General features: G+C 36.9%; 2 protein-coding genes across 4 annotated transcripts in view; both read right to left on the reverse strand.

Moving 5' to 3' along the window:
• The window catches only part of LOC140142540 (neogenin-like), a 44,397-nt gene extending 40,860 nt beyond the window's left edge, over nucleotides 1–3,537 (reverse strand). For all 3 annotated transcript variants that reach the window (XM_072164536.1, XM_072164535.1, XM_072164534.1), the window contains exon 1: nucleotides 3,252–3,537. In XM_072164536.1, coding sequence (XP_072020637.1) covers nucleotides 3,252–3,315 — 64 coding nt within the window. In that variant the 5' untranslated portion in view covers nucleotides 3,316–3,537. The remainder of the gene's footprint in view (nucleotides 1–3,251) is intronic.
• An 8,177-nt stretch (nucleotides 3,538–11,714) lies between these two features.
• LOC140143001 (neogenin-like) overlaps nucleotides 11,715–21,587 on the reverse strand; it is a 44,886-nt gene continuing 35,013 nt past the window's right edge. The window contains exons 8-18 of the mRNA XM_072165028.1: nucleotides 20,725–21,033; nucleotides 19,896–19,940; nucleotides 18,668–18,824; nucleotides 17,934–18,082; nucleotides 17,083–17,202; nucleotides 16,350–16,556; nucleotides 15,767–15,926; nucleotides 14,915–14,961; nucleotides 13,934–14,099; nucleotides 13,388–13,464; nucleotides 11,715–12,921 (exon numbers count right to left, since the gene is read on the reverse strand). Coding sequence (XP_072021129.1) covers nucleotides 12,920–12,921; nucleotides 13,388–13,464; nucleotides 13,934–14,099; nucleotides 14,915–14,961; nucleotides 15,767–15,926; nucleotides 16,350–16,556; nucleotides 17,083–17,202; nucleotides 17,934–18,082; nucleotides 18,668–18,824; nucleotides 19,896–19,940; nucleotides 20,725–21,033 — 1,439 coding nt within the window. The 3' untranslated portion in view covers nucleotides 11,715–12,919. The remainder of the gene's footprint in view (nucleotides 12,922–13,387; nucleotides 13,465–13,933; nucleotides 14,100–14,914; nucleotides 14,962–15,766; nucleotides 15,927–16,349; nucleotides 16,557–17,082; nucleotides 17,203–17,933; nucleotides 18,083–18,667; nucleotides 18,825–19,895; nucleotides 19,941–20,724; nucleotides 21,034–21,587) is intronic.

Here is a 21,587-nt window from a genome sequence, read left to right on the forward strand (position 1 = left end):
ATGCTTGTTTCATGTTTGCATATATATTAAAATAAAGAAATATAAAAAGGTAAATATATGCTTATACCAATTTTGCTCCCATTGCTATTTTTGGACTTTGTCATTTTATTTCGTTCTAATGACCGGTCAGAATGGGAAACTTTGAAAATTCATAATTCGAAAAGTTTTTGACCGATATTGACCATTTAACCACCAAAATACTTCTGCTGATGAGTTCGTTCTAGAAAACAATCTTTTGTAGCAATAGAGGCAACATGAAATTGTGATGATCATCCCTAATATAAGTCGCAAGTTGGTAGTTTCGAGACCCGCTGGCTGCTGATTTGATGTTCTTTGTTTGACACGCACCTATACAAGCAAGTAGTATGTCCTTTGTGAATGGCCCGTTATGCATGTTGCGATGAATTTCCCATTCATAAAGACATACCGTACTAACTGTCTTGTGCAGGTACTCATCAAATAACACCAAAATCAGCAGCCAGGAGGACTCAAAACTACCAACTTGCGACTTTACTCGTATTCCGTTGGAGTAGTCACAAATATGTGACCCGTTCTTATATTTTTCTAAATGTACTTTTATAATCACTGCTTGTGACACCAGTAGTAATTAACGCATTCTATTTCAGAAGTGGAGGCCATTGACCTATGTAATCCTCACACAGTGTCTTCGACCCTATATCTTCATGGCAGGAATCGCCATGGTAGGTTAAATCCACAGCCACGATTAGCCATTTGGTTCAAACCTTTAAAGCTCTTTTAAACTAATAATTAGTCGAGGGACATAACTAAGGCTACTCACAATAGCCGGGTAATCGATCTTGGTTGTGCGTGATTAAGCTTGTATACCCCATTGAGGTCAATGGTCATCGACTTTTATACTGCCTACAGTGAGTGCAGCTGTACTACACGCTGCACGCTGTAGTCCATAACAGGACCAATGCAATATAAAATGGTCAAATTTTGAGTTCAAAGCGCACGGCCAATTTTCAAAGCGCATTCTAGCGACTATCATATCTGTTCAACACGTATTTCCAAGTTTATGAGACCAAATCTGGTTTCTTGAGAAAAAAATCATGACGGGAGATATTCATCATTTTCTAACCCGGTATCAGAAGATTTTCGTCTGATATCAAAATCGTGCATAGCAATTCACGTGTATCGATCCCGTGTATTCATTTTAGTGTCCCTTCTGCACCAAATAATTATTAGCCAGGCGGTGTCGGTGTGCCTCATCAATGTTGCGTATTTGAAAAAAAAATTGCAGTATGTTTTAGAATTGCATTGACATGTATCTAAAGAATGCTTTTTTTTTTAAAAGCTTATTTTCTAATTTTAAAGCTTTATTAAAATAAATGCAATTCTGAGAAACTAAGCAATTTTAATTGTTCAGAATAATTCGTGAACACCCCGCACTCTATCTATAACCCTAACCCTAACTCTGACCTTAACTTTAATTTAACACACAGGTAAACCAGAATTATGCCCATTGTTCAAATTTCACAGCAGTGAATACAGTCTACATCTGCTATTCCGGAAAGTTTGCTAGTACCCTAACACTATTACTAACCCTAACCATTCACCCTACCCTGACCCTAAGATACTCTAACTCTATTCGCCGTAGAAGTGACGTAATTAATCGGATTAACTACCATAGCAATTGATGAATACAATTTTGAATATATCGCCCTGCACTACAACGTTCACGTGGTATCTATGCATTGAACCATAGATGTCAAAGAAAGGCTGATCACTCGCACCTGTAAGATTAGTATCTTTGAAAAGAGCGGTATTGTATTCAATATATGTTTGCTGACATACATAGGTGATTAGTGCAATCTGCTTGTAGTACAGGGCGATCTATTCAAAAAATGTATTCATCTATTGCTATGGTAGTTAATCAGATTATTACGTCACTTCTACGGCGAATAGTCCTGGGACTAGCGAACCTATTTTCTGGCTAGCGAACCTTTAATAGAACCCGCACATGCACACCGTGAATACGGATTAAGAAATCTTAAAATACCATTATTGATTAAATAATATTTTAATATTAATTAATCAATAATGGTATTTTAAGATTTCTTAAAGGATTAAAATCCTTTTCAAAAATACTTAAGTGCAATGATAAGCAATGGTATTATACTAAATTTATAATAGTGCCACAATTAATACCATACTAAAGGTACATTTCAAAACAATTTGTATGGGAGGTACCTTTAAAAAGGCATTTACCACAAAATGAGGTCTACCGTCATTTTCGTGGTTTTGTGAAAGCTTGTCATATTTCATTTATAAAGCATGTCATTTGATAAAATAACACATCATGTCTATTAAATGTTTAGTCTGGTCCTATATATAGCTAAATTGTGGTTAGTAAAACATTTTAACAAATACCATATCAATAAAAAAATCATTACAGCCAAATTCAATAATAGGCTGGTATATTTTAACACATATTCATTTGCCCAGATTGTCATATTTCATTTATAAACCCATGTCATTTGATAAAATAACACATCATGTCTATTAAATTTTAAGTCTGGCTCCATATATAGCCAAATTGTGGTTGGTAAAAAAGTTTAACAAATACCATATCAATACAAAATCAGACCATTACAGCCAAATTCAATAATATGCTGGTATGTTTTAACACATATTCATTTGCCCAGAGTTATTTTTGATTAAGAAAAGTCCACCTGTTTAGCTCTTGGCAGGTGACATAATAAGTTATATTACTATTATAACAAAATAATCATGTATCCTAGTATGATGTCCTAGTATCAGGTACCTAAAGAAGACATGTGATGGGGGCATGAAGCTAACTCATGTGTTTATGAGGATCGTCCCGGCTGAAATAGAGTGCCGCGAGGTCCGTCCTGATGAGCGAAAGTATACATATACAGGGTGATTGTAAAGTTTTGTTTACACCTTTAAATTTTTCAGGCTGTTAGTGTTAGTTATAATTTAATACAGTAATTAAAATCTGACTTAATCCCAATTCATAATAAACATGATAAACGATTAACGCTTATAAGAAAGTGAATCCAATTCATTTTAAGGTGCATTTTTAATAACTTTGATACACATTAGTATTTTTTAAACTCAGTCTTTTTTTACTACTCTTAAGCGCGTTACTCCTTTGGGTTTTGTTATTTATATGTATTTGCAAAATTTCTACATGCAGTCGAATTTGCTATAACAATAACAACAATAAATGCAAAAGTTTATAAAAGAACATTATTTTGTCTTACCTTGTGCGGCATTGTAGCCAAGTACCACGAATATGAGTAATGAGTAAGCTAGGAGTTGTGCCATACTGCTTGCAAAACTTCCGAAACTTTATCAATTCTGATTTCTGCAATCTTTATACTAAAATCCAGTTAAAACAATCACAAGAACTTCCACAGTTTATCGTGAACTACTTGTACTGTTAACACAAATGATACCTCGGCAAATTAGATAGCCAGGCGTAGCATTGTAATTCCAAGATGAAGTTTGTTAATGCTGCTGCATTAAGTAGACGAGTCTAGAAAGAAAGAACTTTAAACTTTCCGTACACAATATTCCCAAAAGATACCACCATGGAAAGTTGTAACTACGGGCTATGCCTTAACTGCGTCAAAGTTAGAATCTTCCATGTTCTGTTACAGGGGTGAATTGTTAATCAAGAGCATGTCTTGATCAAATTTCAGTATGACATGGTTACATTAAGTTTGTAATTTCAATCTTTATAAAACGATAGTGTATGTTAAGCTTAAAAAATGCATCAATATGTTTTAAAATGATATGATAAATATTCATTTAATAATAATACATATTTGTAAGAGCCCATTCAATTTAAAATGGTAGAGTCGGACAATCTTCCCTAAATTGGCAACATAGTTGGGTGTCTCTTGTTTATGCAACTATTTGTGAGTCGCCAAAGGGGTCTGTCATAACAAATCTTAAAGATCATCTTTCTCTACTTAAAATTTCGGACATTTCTGTAACTTTAGGACCAATTTCGTTCCTAGCAGGCTGCGTGGTTGTGAAGTTTAAATTACGAAGGGTCAGCAGGAATACAAGTGTTTAGACAACGCGTATTTATCGCAAATATCTTGTTTTACATTTTCTTTGAACATAATACCCTTGTCTCTACTTTTTGGTTTGGGAGTAAAGTGCTTGAATTGACCTTTAGTTCTATAATGTAATACAAAACGTCATATGTAATATCACATTTTGTTCTTGTTATTGTTTTAAAGTGAAATCCTTAAGGCGGTACTTGACTAATAACATCCCTTCTAGATAGGTTGACATATTCTAAGAAAGTTAAAGATGTAAATAAAAGAAATCGATAAAGCAAATTCAAATATTGCATTCTGAAGTTCTGTAAGTCTTGTGATTTTTGAGCAAAATGATGTTTTTCCATTAATATACTTAGACCTATCTTACCACAACGTCTGTTGAGCTTAGTCCTTCAAGAATGACTCTCGGCTTGAGAAGTTTAAAACTATATATCGAGGCAAAGCCTTCGGCCTCGCTACTCGGCCTTCGGCCTTCGCCGAACATGCTCCCCCATAGCCGGGGTCATTCTTGAAGGACTAGTTGAGCTGAAAGTTCTTTAACTAATATTTTCCTAAATAGAACCATTTGTTAATTTCAACATTTTGAATGAATGTGAATGTTGGGTCGATCCTTCATGTAATTATTTCGTGTAATCTAATCCTAACTCTAACCCTAATCCTAACCCTAACCCTAACCATAAGCCTAATCCTAATCATAACCCTAATCCTAACCCTAATCCTAACCCTAATCCTAACCCTAAACTAACCCTAACCCTAACCCTAATTTCGTGTAAAATTACATGAAGGAATAACCGAATGTGGTCATGGATCCTAAATCTTTTCAGCTGAGTTACAGTAGCCCAGCCAGGATTTTAGTGTGAGGGGCGAAGGCAAATTTTCGTCCCCATTTGTCAAATTATTTGTTGCATATTTAGTCATTTTAAGGACACTTTATTCTTTGCCGTCCCCATTTTATCCATTAAAATGTTCGGGGGGGCAACTTGCCCTGCCACCCCACCCCACGGCTACGCCCCTTCTGAGTTATACCGGTTTGCGTCACCTGATGCCACTCTAATGTCCTGCCATGACTTGATGGTATTTCGCAAATTAAGGTGCAACAAAATCCCGGGAACAAAATAGTAACTTATCTTCTGGGCATTGTGACCCGTTCAGGAAAAGCCTACAACATGTCAACTTTGTGATATTCTGATAATATGTCTGTATTGTTTGAAGATGATGCCATACACAGCATTGCATAGGGATTGTCAGCGTGAACAACCAATTATTGATTAAATATTCTTTTTTCTGAAATACTTTTGTGCTGTGAACGGCTGTGCATGATAAATACTCTAAATTTATTGTATTACTGCCTTTAAATGGGGTCTGTCGGCATTTTCTTGGTTTTGTGAACGGGTTTACAATTGGTAAGAGGTAGACTATAGCAAGAAAAAAAACACCAATTAGGTCTTGTGATTCTTGAGCAAAATGATGTTTTTCCATTAATTTGAAATAAAATAAATCTTACCACAATATCTGTTGAACTGAAAGTTCTTTAAATTATTTTCTAAAAGTTTGCTTATTAATGAGAACCATTTGTTAATTTCAACATTGCTAATGAATGTGAATGTTGAAATGGATCCTAAATCTTTTCAGCTGAGTTACAGTAGCCCAGCCAGGATTTTAGTGTGAGGGGCGAAGCCAAATTTTCGTCCCCATTTGTGAAATTATTTGTTGCATAGTCATTTTAAGGACACTTTATTCTATGCCGTCCCCATTTTATCCATTAAAATGTTCGGGGGGGGGGGGGCAACTTGCCCCTGCCACCCCACCCCCCGCGGCTACGCCCCTTCTGAGTTATACCGGTTTGCGTCACCTGATGCCACTCTAATGTCCTGCCATGACTTGAGGGTATTTCGCAAATTAAGGTGGAACAAAATAGTAACTTACCCTCTGGGCATTGTGACCATCGGAAAAAGCCTGCAACATGTCAACTTTGTGATATTTTGATAATGTATCTGTATTGTTTGAAAATGATGCCATACACAGCATTGCATAGGGATAAACAGCGTGAGCAACCAATTATTGATTAAGTATTCTTTTTTCTGAAATACTATTGTGCTGTGAACGGCTGTGCATGATAAATTCTCTAAATATATTGTATTCCGAAGGTATAATGACCGGGTGGTGGGGTGGGTGGGTGGGGTAGGTGTGGAGGTACCGATGAGGTGTTACCTATACTATTGATTGTGATACGCGATATGGTAACCATGGTAACCCAGGATGATCGTGGAGTTGCAACTTTTTGGCAACCGCACTTGCGAAGACGACAGTATAAACACCCTTTGGCATAACCAATGGCATGGAATTGTATTACCATAATTATGCTGTCATTCATGCCAAAGAAACAAGAAATCCACATGTTTAGCACTCATTTGTGACAGATGCGGTACTATCACTAGGATCCACAACATGCTCATCTATCAGGGCACAGTTCTTCAACCCCAATACATTTGTACATTCGTTGAATGACCTATGAAATTTGAATACAAAAACTCATACTCAGCAACTTGAGGTCGAATTTGACACTATTATTGTTTAATTGAGATTATTGAACTATGTCATTGGGATGAGGCCATTGTGGTTCATAGTGTATAGTAATGTGATATAGTCGGACAATATAACTGCGAGAAATAGAGCAAGACAACCGGGGAAGAAACATAAAAAACACGTTCATTCTTTATGTTCTTGGACTATTTGCAAACCATAATTTCATAAAGTTATATTAGCCTTTAATTTGAGCAAATTGGGAGAAGATTCAATGACTTGAGAACTGGGCTTGGGTGTGGAACTTAGCAGTTAAAATGGGTCAAATTCTTACTCTCATTCTCCCGGGTCATTCTCTCAACATTTACATGTATTTCAGTGGCTCTGGTTACACCAGAATCACTTGATCTATCGCCCACACTACGCAGGCGTAGAATATACTAACATTCATGCGTAGACTATAGGTCTATGACTATACTAACATTAATGTACAGGAAATAAATAAGTGTTTTCTGTATCAGTGATGATTAGGGTACAAATGCAAAAACGTTGCCTTATTGACTTTCTGCATGAGATTAACACCATTTTCCAAAGGACAACTAACATTTACTAACACTCAGAACGCTTATCACTCGCTGGATATTGCTATACAAGGCTCACTCATTCTTTTAGTAAATATCGGGGGAAAAAAAGAAAAAGAAAAAAAGTTACAGCCCGGTAATTTGACTTGACCTTTGATCTCGGATGACCTTTAAGGTTTTATACTCCCCAAGTGTCTGGGATCATTGTCCGCCAAGTTACAGCCCAATCGGAGCAACTTTCAATTTGACATAACCTTTGATCTCAAGTGACCTTTACGGTTTCATACTCCCCAAGTGTCAGGGATCATTGTCCGCAACTTTAAATTTGTCCTGACCTTTGACCTCGGATGACCTTTATGGTTTCATACTCTGCAAGTGTCAGGGATAATTCTCCGCAAATTACAGCCCGATCGGAGTAACTTGCATTTGACCTGACCTTTGACAACGGATGACCGTTCCGGATTTATACCCCCAAGTGTCAGGAATCATATTCACTTTGAATTTGACCCGATCTGAGATAAACCGGGAATCGTTTCCCCGAGTTACAAAACTTGACCTGACCTTTGACCTTATATGACCTTTGCGGTTTCATACTCCCGAAGTGCTGGGGATTTTCCCCCAAGTTACAGCCCGATCGGAGCTACTTAAAATTTTACTTGACCTTTGACCTTGTATGACCTAACAAATGCAAATCTGCTCTGCCTCGGACCAAGTCGCACATACCCACAAGTTCTATTCTTTCCATTGCCTTTCATCACCTATAACACCGGTGACAGTAGACATCCTTGACGTACTCCTCTGATCTTGGCAACCGTATGGTAGTCTTTAAATGCATGTTGGTTCAATTAGGGTTTTTTTCAGCGACTATCAGCGTAGAATAGATCTAACATCATCACCCAGCTCACCCTTTCAAAAGCTTTATCAAAGTGTACATACAGGGTGTCCCAGAAAAAATTACCGAGTGAATAAAATTGAACGTAAGTCGAGAAATAGACATCAGAATCAAAACATTTAAAATGTGACGCATAGCCTATTTTGTTGTGCATCACATACGAAAAGTTTATTTGATTCAGTTGACTGGTTCCGAAGAAATGGACGATTGCATAACGCGTGTATCAATGCAGTTCATTCCAAGTTTGATAAACAGGCGCTATTTTCATACTCGCTCACCACTTCCTAAAGTCTGTGTATCTTATTAAAATTATGTAGTCCACATTATCTATTAAAACCCCACAGTGTTATGTCATTCATGCTTTCACTGAAGATGAATAACAAATTGTCCGAGAAAACTTTGATTTCTGCAATTGGAAGCTCTCCAACTTTAATTCTTTAGGTTGTGCAAATATACTTTACAAAGAATTGAGCCAAAACTGACAATGATCAAGTGCTAACAGCTTTACGTGTGATTTTTGATACCACGCAACATTAATGTTAAAGTTTTAAAAGATTTAAACTTTGCATTACAATTCCTTGGAAATATTCCGAAAACATTATGTGTGTGAGAAATTTTTAAGCCAGCTGGAATTCTTTATGTAGTAGTTCTTTATGCAACATTTATATCAACATTAACGAAAAAAGATATTTACAAAATACTGAGCATCATCTTACATGCAAGCTTTCATTTTCAAAATCGTGCAGGTTTTCAAATTTGAACAAAACCTAATTAAATGTTTTGCAAGAAACAGGTTGTTTCAAAAGAACGAAAAGGATTTCATAGAACAAAATATGAAGCCCGTTGATAGTTTAACCACTAGTGCGCATTGTGTTGAAAACTTGGAATGAAGTGAATTGATACATGCGTTATAAAATCGCTCATTTCTTCGCGATCAGTCAACCGATTCCAGTAAAATTGGCGTATAAGATGCAGAATAAGATGGGCTACACGCTAATGTTTAGATTTTTGGATTCTGATGTCTATTTTTCGGCTTACGTCCAAATTCATTTGCCCGGTAATTTTTTCTGGGACACCCTGTATAATAGCATACACATACTACATGCTCCAATTACTTATTTGGCCTAAAGCTAAAATGAGTTTTTTCAAAGAAAAAAATCTTTAAACTTTGATTTTACCTTCTGCGTAAGTATTCACAGAATGATCTACTATACCTGCGGAATCAGGCTGTGGCACTCTTTGCACTCTGTGGCATTTGGTTTCATTTGCAGTGGAATATTGCTTTCATAAAACCAGTCTCCAGATGTGTACATTTCCTTTAATTCTTCAGTACCCTTGTTTAAATGTTCTTTATCATATCTGCTGGTATACCAACCGTCCCTTACATCCAGGGCTCTGCTGTTATCATCAACAACACTTAATGTGCTTTCTTCTTTCAACCTTTCAATACTATCCTTTAGGGGTGGTGCAATAATTATGTGTACCCCCGGGAGGGTGAATTATAGGGGGGGCAAAGATTTTTGGCAGGCCAAAAGGGGGGCAAGCATTTTTGGCAGGTCGAAAGGGGGGGTCAAGCGATTTTGGCAGGTCGAAAGGGGGGGCAAGCAATTTTTGGCACAGATATTTTGGGCACCGTTTCTATATTACGCCCTAAAAGGCGTAGGAAAACGTTACGAACACGTTCAAATATGCAAAATTTCCTGCTCGCTGCGCTCGCATTATATGTTAAGACAATTTAAGGTTTTAAATTCGGGTTCCCAAAAATCTTGCATGTGTAAGGGGGGGGGGGCAAAGATTTTTTGGCACGTCAAAAGGGGGGGCAAAGGTTTTTTGGCACGTCGAAAGGGGGGGGGGGGGCAAAGGTTTTTTGGCACGGCCAAAGGGGGGGGGGGCAAGCGATTTTTGGCAGACCATTTTGAGAATTCACCCCCCCGGGGGTACACATAATTATTGCACCACCCCTTAGTGGGATATTAACTGTGGTACAGGTAGCCACAGATGAAATATCAACTGTACCATTCAATTCGATGATGCCTCGTTGACTGGACAGGCCCATATTTCACCTCATACAAATATTCTTGCCATTGTATTCATACACGCTCATGACCAAGCAAGGTTTGGCAATTACTTTCTGGAACTTACGTGGACAATGGCAAGAATATTTGTATGAAGAGAAATATGGACCTCTCAATTCAACATGGCATCACGGAGTTGAATAGTACAGTTCAATACAGTGCTATTTAATTAGCATGCTTCACTTTCTTCATCAAGGTGCTGACAAGGCCAGCAACGTTGGCACAGTGGTACTCACGGATTTCTCAAAAGCATTTGACTTGATCGACCATACTCTGCTTATGGAGAAATTTATCCATATGGGGGTCCGTGAGTCTATTGTGCCATGGTTGTCCGACTTTGTCAGCAACAGACAACAGTGTGTTCGTTATAAACATGTTCTTTCTGATTATAAAACTGTAAATGGAGGTCTCCCACAAGGTACAAAACTAGGCCCAATAGGCTTTCAGATTATAATCAATGATGCTGTATCAAGAAGTGTGCCCAAAACAAAATGTTGGAAATATGTTGATGATTTAACAATGGTTGAAAACTGTATCCATCCCCAATCCAGCCAAATTCAAGATGTTTTGGATGAATTCAGTGAATGGTCTGCCAATAATAATCTGAAACTTAACCCTTTGAAATGTCAAGCCCTGCAGGTCTGCTTTAAGAGGAATCTACCCAATAATGTTATCAAAATCAATGACATCCCTCTCAACTTTGTTTCTGAGGCAAAAATTTTGGGTATTTGGATGCAGGACAACCTCAAATGGGATAGAAACATTGCTGAAATTGTGTCCAAAACCAATCGTCGGTTGTATATGCTTAGGATTTTAAAAAGGTTTGGTTTTAATACCCAGGAATTATGTTCAGTTTACAAAGGATATGTACCATTACTTGAATACGCGAATGTAGTATGGCATTCCTCACTCACCACAACTCAAGATCATACTTTGGAGCAGCTGCAAAAAAGAGCTTGCAAAATAGTTCTGGGCAAATTGTATGATGGTTATGAAAACGCTCTTAATCTGTGCCAGCTAGACTCTCTAGTTGATAGGAGGGAGGACCATTGTCGTAAGTTGGCCGAAGGGCTTTCTGCTTCTATTCGAACAAAAGATCTCATCCCTCCTACCAGACTGGAGAGTCATGGCAGGGTCCTTCGCAATGCAAATCAAATCTCTCAACTTTATGCAAGGACCGATCGTTTCAAAAACAGCGCTATTCCATACTTTATCAATTTATTGAATAACTAAATGCCCTGAACTGTTTTGCATATTCTGACTTTTTAAATAATAATGGTAATATTGAGGCAGTTTTAGCCTTTTTATGGTGTGTATTTATAATGTTTTTGAATGATGTCTTGAATAAGTGCAATATTTTATTTTATATCAACAGCAGTTGCTGTATTTTTCCATGTTAATATTGATACTATATTTTTTAATGTTTAATTGTTTTTAATATTGTAAACCACTTGTAATTTGGCCTTAGGGCCACGATTTGTGTGTGAATAAAATATACTATACTATATACTATACTATACATATATATTTTGTTTGTGTTTTTGACGCTTTTAATGCTATATTGAGTAATATGACAAAATAAAAATACATTTGTGGTTTTTTTGTGTTGAAGTTTATTGTAACAAATTATTCCCTTTGAAAACATTTGATGTAATACATGATGTATAATGTAACAAAGTACAGGGTAAATCTCAAAAAATGTTACAATTTTAGAAATTTAATTTCGACAAGAAAAAAAGGGGTATCAAAAATATTTTTTCATTGGTGTTGTGTAGCATAATAATTAATATCGGTCAAGTCAGGATATTTTCTTTGTCTATATAACTGAGCCATATGTAATTCAGGGGGTATTTATCATATATACCACGCAAGTATAGGGACTAAGCATTTTCTCTATTTTATGTAAGTCACCTTATCTTTGGATATAGATGAGTACATGGGTTGGAATAAAAGCCATTGTGTTGAAAAGTGATTGTTCTTTTTCTGATATATGGATTGGGTAGACAAAAGAGCCCTTATATTTCAAGGCTTGCAATTGGCTAATACGTCATGTCGCTTGCTGCAGCGGTAAGAGACATAAAAGTATGACAGGTACATATTGCTTACAAACATTTCACATTCCCTGCACATTTTTACACTTTATAGCACCTCTTACCTTTCCTTTTTAACTTTATTTTATGAAGTTCAATTAAAATTATATACATATCATTAACATCACACTTCATATTATCACAATTGAAGGGGCTGTTAAATCTCAGAATTGCCTGTGATAAAAGTCCCGTTACTTATTAAATACGTGTTTTTATGCAGGATATACAAAAATATACATACATTTTTTAAGCCAAAGAGCTAAGAATTTTTTTTATACCAGTCATATCAATAATTCAAACTAAAGAATTAAGTAAGGCCAACATGTGCATATTTTGTACTGTTAACATGTGCACTTTGTATACTGTATACGGAAATAAGGCAACAAATTTGCATTTTTGTGTCAATTTCTCCAAAATAGTTGTTTTACAACAAATCTGTGATCATATTTAGATTCAGAATAATGTTCAAAATTTGTATATCGTGCGTGAGAAGTTACGACACTTTTACTTAATGCATTTTGGAGACTTAATCAAACCAAAATAAACTAGATTTTTATGTGGTACAATTTTCGTTCGTTTTCTTTTCAATTGACCATAAAGTAGTTATCTTTGTCCTTATCAAAATCAATGTACATAAATAACATGGATAAAAATAGCCACCAATCATCTACGTGTTCATCTTCATAACAGCATTCTCTGAAAGGAAATCAGACAAATTAGTAAAATAGTTAAATATCAATCTTAGAAAATAAATTGTCTTAAGATTGTTTCATTGTTTTGGCATAAATGTGTTTTCTCTGACTGAGTTTTGAATCTTTGATGGAAGATGTTTTGGTTTATTGTGGCAATCAAATCAGCTCAATCGGTAGTTAGACGCATTGGCGTGTGGAGCGATGCGGGTTCGAGTCCCAACGCACGCAGTCCCTGTTTGTTATGCGATGGTTTAATGTAGTTTGTGTAGAGTGTGCACTTCGCAGCTGCAAGTCCCAGGTTGTTGCTTATTGAATGTTTAATGGCGAGTCTTTGGCCACAGAGCTCAGCGATTTCTGTAAAGTATGCTGAGGCTTGTGGGTTTATGCCTGAGTGGAGCGCTCTATAAAATATTGAAATTTCTTTAATTGCGTATTTTATATCTTTATTATATAATAAGTACATTACTTACAGCAATGGAGTGTATTGGCTTCCCAAATTGGTACCTCTTTTCCTGTGTGCATGCCAGCTCGTGTAGAACAATAGCACCTGTAAATCAATCAAACCATAATCGTGATAACAATTGCCATTGTTTTCCAGCGTGGGAGTGGCTTTTGTTGATATATTGTTTAGGCCTATATATTTGTTGCGAAAAGAATCTACACTTGTGCTGTGTTAATTACATACACGCAACTAGTCTATTCATAACCTCATAAATATAGTTGATGTGTTTAATCCAATCACATATAATATTATTTTAAATACGCGGACGCATATGCAGGTTATTGAAAAAGTGTAATGACCGCAGTTTATAAGTAACCCTATCATGACCGCGTTGTACGACATGTTATGCGTTCAAACAATTTACTTTGAATCTTTGTATCAGTTATTTTTCGGAATTCATTTATTGGTTCCGAATCAATATGTTGAGTTTAGCCTTATAATACCCTGAAAACAACCCATGCGCAGTCATTAGCCTCTACTTGATAAAGATATGAAACTATATAGTATAACTTACAAGGAGCCTAGGCACTGTTTTGGTTGATAATATCCATCTTCTGTACAATATGGTAAATGAGCGTCATTCACTGGTTTGCCAGATTTCCGTGCATCTTTTATCTCCTTTAATGCTGCTTCATATTCATTGTAGCAAGGTGCCGCTGGCGGTTGGTCGCCTTGCACCCCTGTAACAAGTAATTATTTAGTAGTATGAATTGTTTGTAGTAAATTCGGAAATGTTTGATCTCTATACTTATAATAGTTTAAGCTCAAAACGATCTACAAATTTAAACTGGATGTAACCACTCATTGTTTCCTTGGTAAGCGGGGCCTAGCAAAGAACAAAAAGTTTTTGTAAACTTTTTTTTTTACTATATCTACGCATTTGCTTCATGATCAACACCACTTACCAGTATATATCTACAAGCACACGCCTCTAAATGAGTGTTTTGGACGAAAAGGACAAAAGACAGACACCTTCCAGAAAAACCATTACAATTAATTGTATAAATAATACATTGTACAGCCGCCTGTATCTGTAAATAACGGGGTTTTTTTTGTGCAGGGTGTCTGCCTTTCGTCTCTTTTGTCAAAAAACCAAAACCAAAAGCAACAACACTCATTATGAGGCACGTAGATGGAATTCTACGGTATGTCACCACTTGTAAATGTTTAAACCAAGCTTATAATAAATAGCTCCCTCAATGTTGTTATTTAAATCATACCAATTCTACACAGCCCAAGCACAAACATCGGCGCGGGGCTGGGTAGGGATTGTGTTATCTGTGTATTAGATATTCGTTAAATGTGACTAAAAGCGGAAGCACAAAATATTTTATCCAAAATAATCATTACTTCAAAAACATACTGCAGATGAATGCAAACTTGATACAAAATGAGTTTGATTTTGGTGATCAGTTCTCAACTTGAAAGGGACTTCATATTATTTTATATGAATGTGCAGCATAATTTTGCTATCGTTTCAATCATCTAAACTCACCTGGAGGACTTCCACATGATGGACGTTTGCCAGGGACGCAGAAACATCTGGAGAAGTGAAAAATTGCATTTTAATGTTATTGTTTGTACAGATTGTTATCTATATCATGTTATTTTGTTGACAAAGGGTACGAATGTCCAATGGGAAATTGTAGAGATGGAGGTAGAGATGAAGATAGAAATATAGGAATGGAAGTGGAAGTGGAGATGGAAAGAGTGATAGATAATAAGAGAGAGAGGAAGGACTGTGCTTGAATTCTTTGTATCTTATGGCCCAAGATATATCAAGAGATATTTATGAGCCAGAGTAAAATACTTTCAAACTACTGTGCTACACTGCCCGTTTCAGAGGCAACCCCGGGGGATTTAAACACTTACACCCCTGCTTACCCCTCCTCATGAATCATGATTTCCCCCGTCGATGTCGAAAGTCTACATTCGTCACTAGCTGGACCCTATTTAGCATGTGTAGACTACATTCGGTATCGAAACCAGTCTGTTTTCAGTGATAATTGAAAAGAATGCCCTATCCAAAAAGGGTACGAATGTCCAATGGGTAGATATAGAGATGGAGGTAGAGATCAAGATAGAAATATTGATGGAGGAAATGATGTGGTGATGGAGAGAGTGAGAGATAATAAGAGGGAGAGGAAGGACTGTACTTCAATTATTTGTATTTTATAGATCTATATGACCGTTTCAATGGCAATTCCCGGGGGATTAAACATTTATTATCACCCCTGCTTACTGGCCACCCTTCCTCATGCTTAAATGGAAGATCGATATTTCGACCCCCCCCCGATTGTGAAAGTCTAGTTTCGCCACTAGTTGGCCACTTTATGTATGTACTCACACAAGTCCATGGCATTCATGTCTGGCATAATAATCATCGCAGTAAGGAAGTGGTACACCTAGTAAAGCTGTTCTTGTTTGAGGCCCACCAGAACGCATCCAATTCACTCTGGCAATTATCTGTTCTGGTGTTGGGTCACCGCAATGGTCAAAGGGTTGGCCTGAATTGGTACATAAGAATAAACGTGTGTTAACCTGAAAATTAAGTCTGGGGAACATTGTATGGAGTTTAACTATTGTAAACAGTCAAGTTAGTTCAATCCATAAGGCATTAGAGTCCGGTACATTGATGTTTGGTGATGCGAGTTTAGAGCTTCGGTGAATTCCATGTTTGTTCTCGTGAAGTTGAGCTGAATTGAAATTCCCCAGGACAAGGAGGTTACCGTACGAGAACTCGGGGATCTGATCCTGGCTCTTATGGTTAATGTGGTTGGTATAGGGTGTGCGTTTAATTGTTCTTTCTTCTTCGTTTATTTTAAGTCTTCCCTATTTTGTTCAATGGTAGAATGCCCTCTAATCGTTCCAGCTAAAGAACACCTGTAACATTACTTGAACTCAGTAACATATCATAAACAAATCCTTACCTAATTGAAACGAAGGAGTAGTGGCTACATCTGGAGGATCCGAGAACTCTCCCATGATCTCACCGACAAGATGCGCAACTCTTAGGTAGTACGAAGTACTTGTTCGTAGACGGTGGATTTTGGCATTAGGGACAGCACTGGTGATATTAAGTCTTTCCCATGTAGAGTTTTGAGTAGGCCATCCTTCTGTATATTCGAGAACATATCCTAAAATGGCAAGAAAGTCACCCAATAGAACACAATTAATAATAATTAATTAAAATAGCTCATAATATTATTGATGGTGAAAATGTGAGCCTAAATATGTCCATTTCTAAATTATGAACACATAATACCTCGCATTACATTGGCATTGATCTAAATACGATTTGCGTGAAGAACACATGTAAGGTGTGGTGGAAGAGGAACTTAAGGGTAAAAAATAGTTCCAACATAAAATAGTCTTTAAAAATACTTCAGTAGCTTGCATACAAACAAATAAAGTAAAGGTATTATGAGGACATTCTTGAATGGTATTAAAACGTTTTACACACCCTTTAGATACTCTTTATAATGTATAACCCGACATTTAAACATTTTTGTGGAATGTTTTGTATTTGCTGGGGTGATAAACAACTCAAGATTTTTTTCTCATCTATCCCTTTTTTCCTAGTCGAAAAAATATGTCAAATTGTAGATTTTTTGAGTTATACATAGAAAACAAATCAAAGCTAAGTGGTGTCGTTCACGCTACCTGTAATGTCTCCAATTGGTACGTTCTGTGGTGGTAGCCAATTAATAATGACAAAAACATGATCCGCATTTATCACTCTCATTTGAATTACTGTTACATCTGATACTTTGCTGGCGTGATCTAAATATATAGACAAAAAGCTAAGTTAAATTCAAAAAATTATGGTGATTTGATGTACACTTATCTTGTAAGAAGGAACAAGAAAGACTTACAATGTGAAAATTATAATAATAATATAATCCATCATAATTATAAGCGAGTATTATTTGAAAGTATGGGTGTGTTGTATGTAATGCCATAAATCTGCATATCTGTTCATATCACTCTTCATATTTGTGACCTGCTACCACGAAATGAACGTAAAGTCGCAACTTGGTAGTTTCTAGACGTCCTAGCTGCTACGTTGGTGTTCTTTGTTTCACATGCACCTGTTCAAGCCAATAGTATGTTTGTATGTCCTTTGTGATTTTGGGGCACACTGGTGCTAATTCTCAAAGGACATACTACTGGTTGGTACAGGTGCGCGGCAAACAAAGAACGTCAACTCAGCAGCCAGGATGTCTCGAAACTACCAACTGGCGACTTTATTCTCATTTCGTGGTAGCAGGTCACATTTATTAAACGTAAATTTACAGGAATCTGTAATAAGGTATATCTGCTTGTCAGTAACATCTGTCAAACTGATCAAACAAGCTCTACAACCTTAACGTTTGGCCTGTCAGTACTGTAATTTCTCATAATATGAAAATAATTTTTTTAAATTCAAAGTATCGTACGTTGTTTTGTTGTATATTATATAAATGGTCATGTTCGTGTAATTGGTAAAAATGTTGTAAATTTATTGAACTTACCAGGATCTCGAGTAAAGACGTTAACAGGTATACTGTATAGACTATGACCGTTCACTCCTCTCACAACTTTTACTTCAAATTGGTAGTTAGCTTCTGGTAACAGGTCTGATATCACATCATTCGTTCGAACGAAATGCATGTATTGGAAGCTGTAATTGGTAAAGCAAATAGGGGTTGCAACCTTCTTTATTTTCTATCATGAACACCATATACCGTTATTTTTATTATTTGGTACCAATGTATAGTTATGGATCTCCTCTACCCAGTGATACCAAAATAAGTACAAACATTCCCCACATAATGTCGACATAACGTTATAATGAGAGCACGCCCTCGTAATAAGCAAAATTGATTTTGGATAAAAATTGTACGAACATTTTCACTAGATTCTCTCCTAGATGTGAAAGTAAATGACTATTTCCAAGTAAAAAGTCGATATCTCTTTGAATAATTGTAGAATACTATGCTAAGCCTCACCAACCTCACTCTATGGTAATATTTAATGGTCGGTCATACCCCCGGGAAAGGTGCTGGTGTAAAAATGTTATCGTTAAATGATGAGCGGAAAAATGGATCTACGATTAGCTTAAGCCGTTTTGGCGTAAAAACATTGCGGTTTTTATGCCGGTTGGAAGAATACCACATCTGCTTACTGCCAAAGTAAAATGTCAAGTAATACGAAACAACTTACTTACTCTTATTGTATGGATCATCGAAAATTTGCCCAAACCCACCTGATTTGATCATCAGTCTTGTACCGCACTGTATAATAACGATCATCCACGGTCTCGGGTGCGGGGTCTTCTAGCGTTGGATCAACGAATGACAGTCTGACGGATCTTGGGGTAAGAACCTGTGCATGTACGTCTGACGGCACTTCCAAGTAAATCACTTCAATTGTAGAATGAAAAAAGAATTGTTGTAAAAAGTTTATTAGTTGAATACGTTTTTACAGAGTCTTTGTCTTGTCAGCCAAATTATAGTATAGACTGTCTAATGCATAACTTTCATTGGTTGAAGACTGAAATGCAGAATCTTTGAAAAAGGTCCTTAACATGTTCAAAGGGCTGACAGTATTTCACTGATAGACCATATTCCTCTCTTGAATAAAATACAGGTTTGTGGTAAGAACCAATTTCCCAAAACTGCACCCAACAAAAATAGTTGAAGAACTCTTTTTTCTTGATATAGAACCCTGAGAAGAAGCTAAGTTGTAGGCTAAAATTGTCACGGAAACTACTCTCCCGGTATTAATTTATTTCTAGGCGGTGGCTGACTGACTCTGGTGGGCATTGAAGACGAATACTGTTATTATCTACGTAGGGTAATCGAAGGGTTATCATGGTTATAGTTGAAGAACGCTCTATCTGCAATATTCCCCTAATAGACATTTGGCATCTTCTGCATTCTACTGCGCACAAAAAGTACCCGAACACTTAAACGAAAAGCAATTGCTTAAAGACACTAAACTGAATTACAAAATTAAGTAGTCGATAAAGATGAGAGAGATTTCATTCCATTAAGTTATACGTATTTGAATGACAAAAGGTAGCGTTTCAAAAGTGTCAAATTTTGGATATTTCCTCCGTCAAGGCGATTACCGTTGCCTACGGGTTAAATTCAGATTCACAGATTAACGCTCACTCGAGGGAAAGTCAATGTAAATTTGTATCACTTTTGAACAGCTTTCTTTTTATTCAAATTGCTATAAGCTAGTCAATGAAATAAAGTCACATTGTGCCGAATGAGGTATCAAATTACGCACTTTAAATGTCGTTTGTTTTAAGTGTTTGGGTACTTTTTATGCGCAGTATACATATTGTACAAATCTATCACCTGGCAGCTATTGCAGATGAGACCTTCTTGCACCGATCCCCATTTTTGTATAACGCCACACTCAAATGGTACCGGTGGACATATTGAATGAAATCTCGGAGAATATTATCATATCAAGTATCTCACCTTCTTCCACTTCCGCTGTTTGAATAGAACTTTCACTGCTTTCGTCTGTACAATGAATTCAGAAGAAAACATAATTTTCATTCAAATGGGCATACTACTAGATCTTCATATATTGTACGCAAGGAAAAAAATCATAACATGTGAATGCATGTTTTCTTCACTCTATATCTGAATTCACTTGCCACGAATTTGCTCACCGATAGCTTCACATTAGAGGCTAGAGACCTTTACATACAAAATCTAGTCGGATTCGCTAAAGCATGACACCTTGTAAAACAATGGAAGTTCAGAAGTAAACAAAGGCGATCACGACGGGCGATCGCATCAAACATGCCTAATTTGCACTTCAACAAAATGTTACACTGTCCAAAATAAACAATTTTTACTCAAAAGAATACTCATCGAAAAACTTTCATCCAAAGTTCAAGATTAACAGAATAAATAACGTCCGTTGCAAACAAAAATTCAACGCTGACCGGCTGAAAAACGATAGCAATGGACGCTAGCATTGTATGCGCAGCTATCGTGTGCAAATTCGAAGCTAGAGTTCCCAAGTAACTTTTTTTCGGGAATCAATAACCGCTTTCATAACCATGATGACCTTGACGGCAATCATTAGAGTAAATATTACTCCAGTAATTTAGTAACATCTTGCTATAATTGAAGAACGAAATAAAAAAGACTAGTTTGCGTATGACGTCCTGTCAACCAGACCATAAATGCTGTACTGCGCAGGTCAGCAACCAATCACGTTGCGCCTTTGCCCTGACGCATACTAGTCGTTTTGATTCGGTCTTCATTATTATATATGTGCTTAATGTATTTTTACCTCCATCATTAGGAATCTCCAAGGTGAGTACAGCCGGATCACTCTGACCAAATCCGTTTCGTGTGACTACTATCGCAGTGTATCGTGATCCTGGCGTTACTTCGTCTGTTACATCGTATCTTACTGTTGTTCTGTCTAGTTCGGTTATCGTCAAAAATTGGGGTGGAATGCCATAGGATCCAAAACCGACACCAACATGCTCTATTTCACCTGGTGTTGTTGTCTGCGGTAGCGTCCATGATATTTCCAGTGATCCATCTGGTCGAATGTCGTATTCAACGTTCTCAGGTTGTGGGGGAGGTCCTCGTGCTGTAAAACGTTAAAAACGTACTACGTTGGTTATCTACATATCAAGATATGTGGATCACTCACACTACCTAAGCGGCCGCCTGTACATGTACTTGGCTGGTACCATTGGAGTATCAGTGTAGTGTCAGTACAGTACCAGTGCTAATGGGTCCTGTGCAGTAGCAGCATTGATACTGTGTAGGTACTCTGTGTGTACCGGTCAGGTACCTTAGCGGCTGTTTCTATCGGCTGTAAGTTGTCAATTTAAAAAGCACAAGCTCATACTACGGGACACGGGCTGCATTATAGCTCCACCACTGCACCAATTTGATGATTTCCTGTTACAAACGCATCAGAGAGGGCAGCCATAACCATGATATAACTGCATTACTTCACCGGTCCATTTTTGTGGTATCCAAACATTACAGGTTCCGTACAATTTCAAGAGATAATCGAAGTAACGAATATATAAAATTCAGGGCGTAAAGCCGAATAATTACTAAAAAATGATGGTGACTTACATATTGTACAGATAATTATTCTAGTTAGTCTAGTTTTTCATAATGCTTTACCTG

This window comes from Amphiura filiformis, chromosome 20 (genome assembly GCF_039555335.1).
Source record: "Amphiura filiformis chromosome 20, Afil_fr2py, whole genome shotgun sequence".
Lineage (NCBI taxonomy): Eukaryota > Metazoa > Echinodermata > Ophiuroidea > Amphilepidida > Amphiuridae > Amphiura > Amphiura filiformis.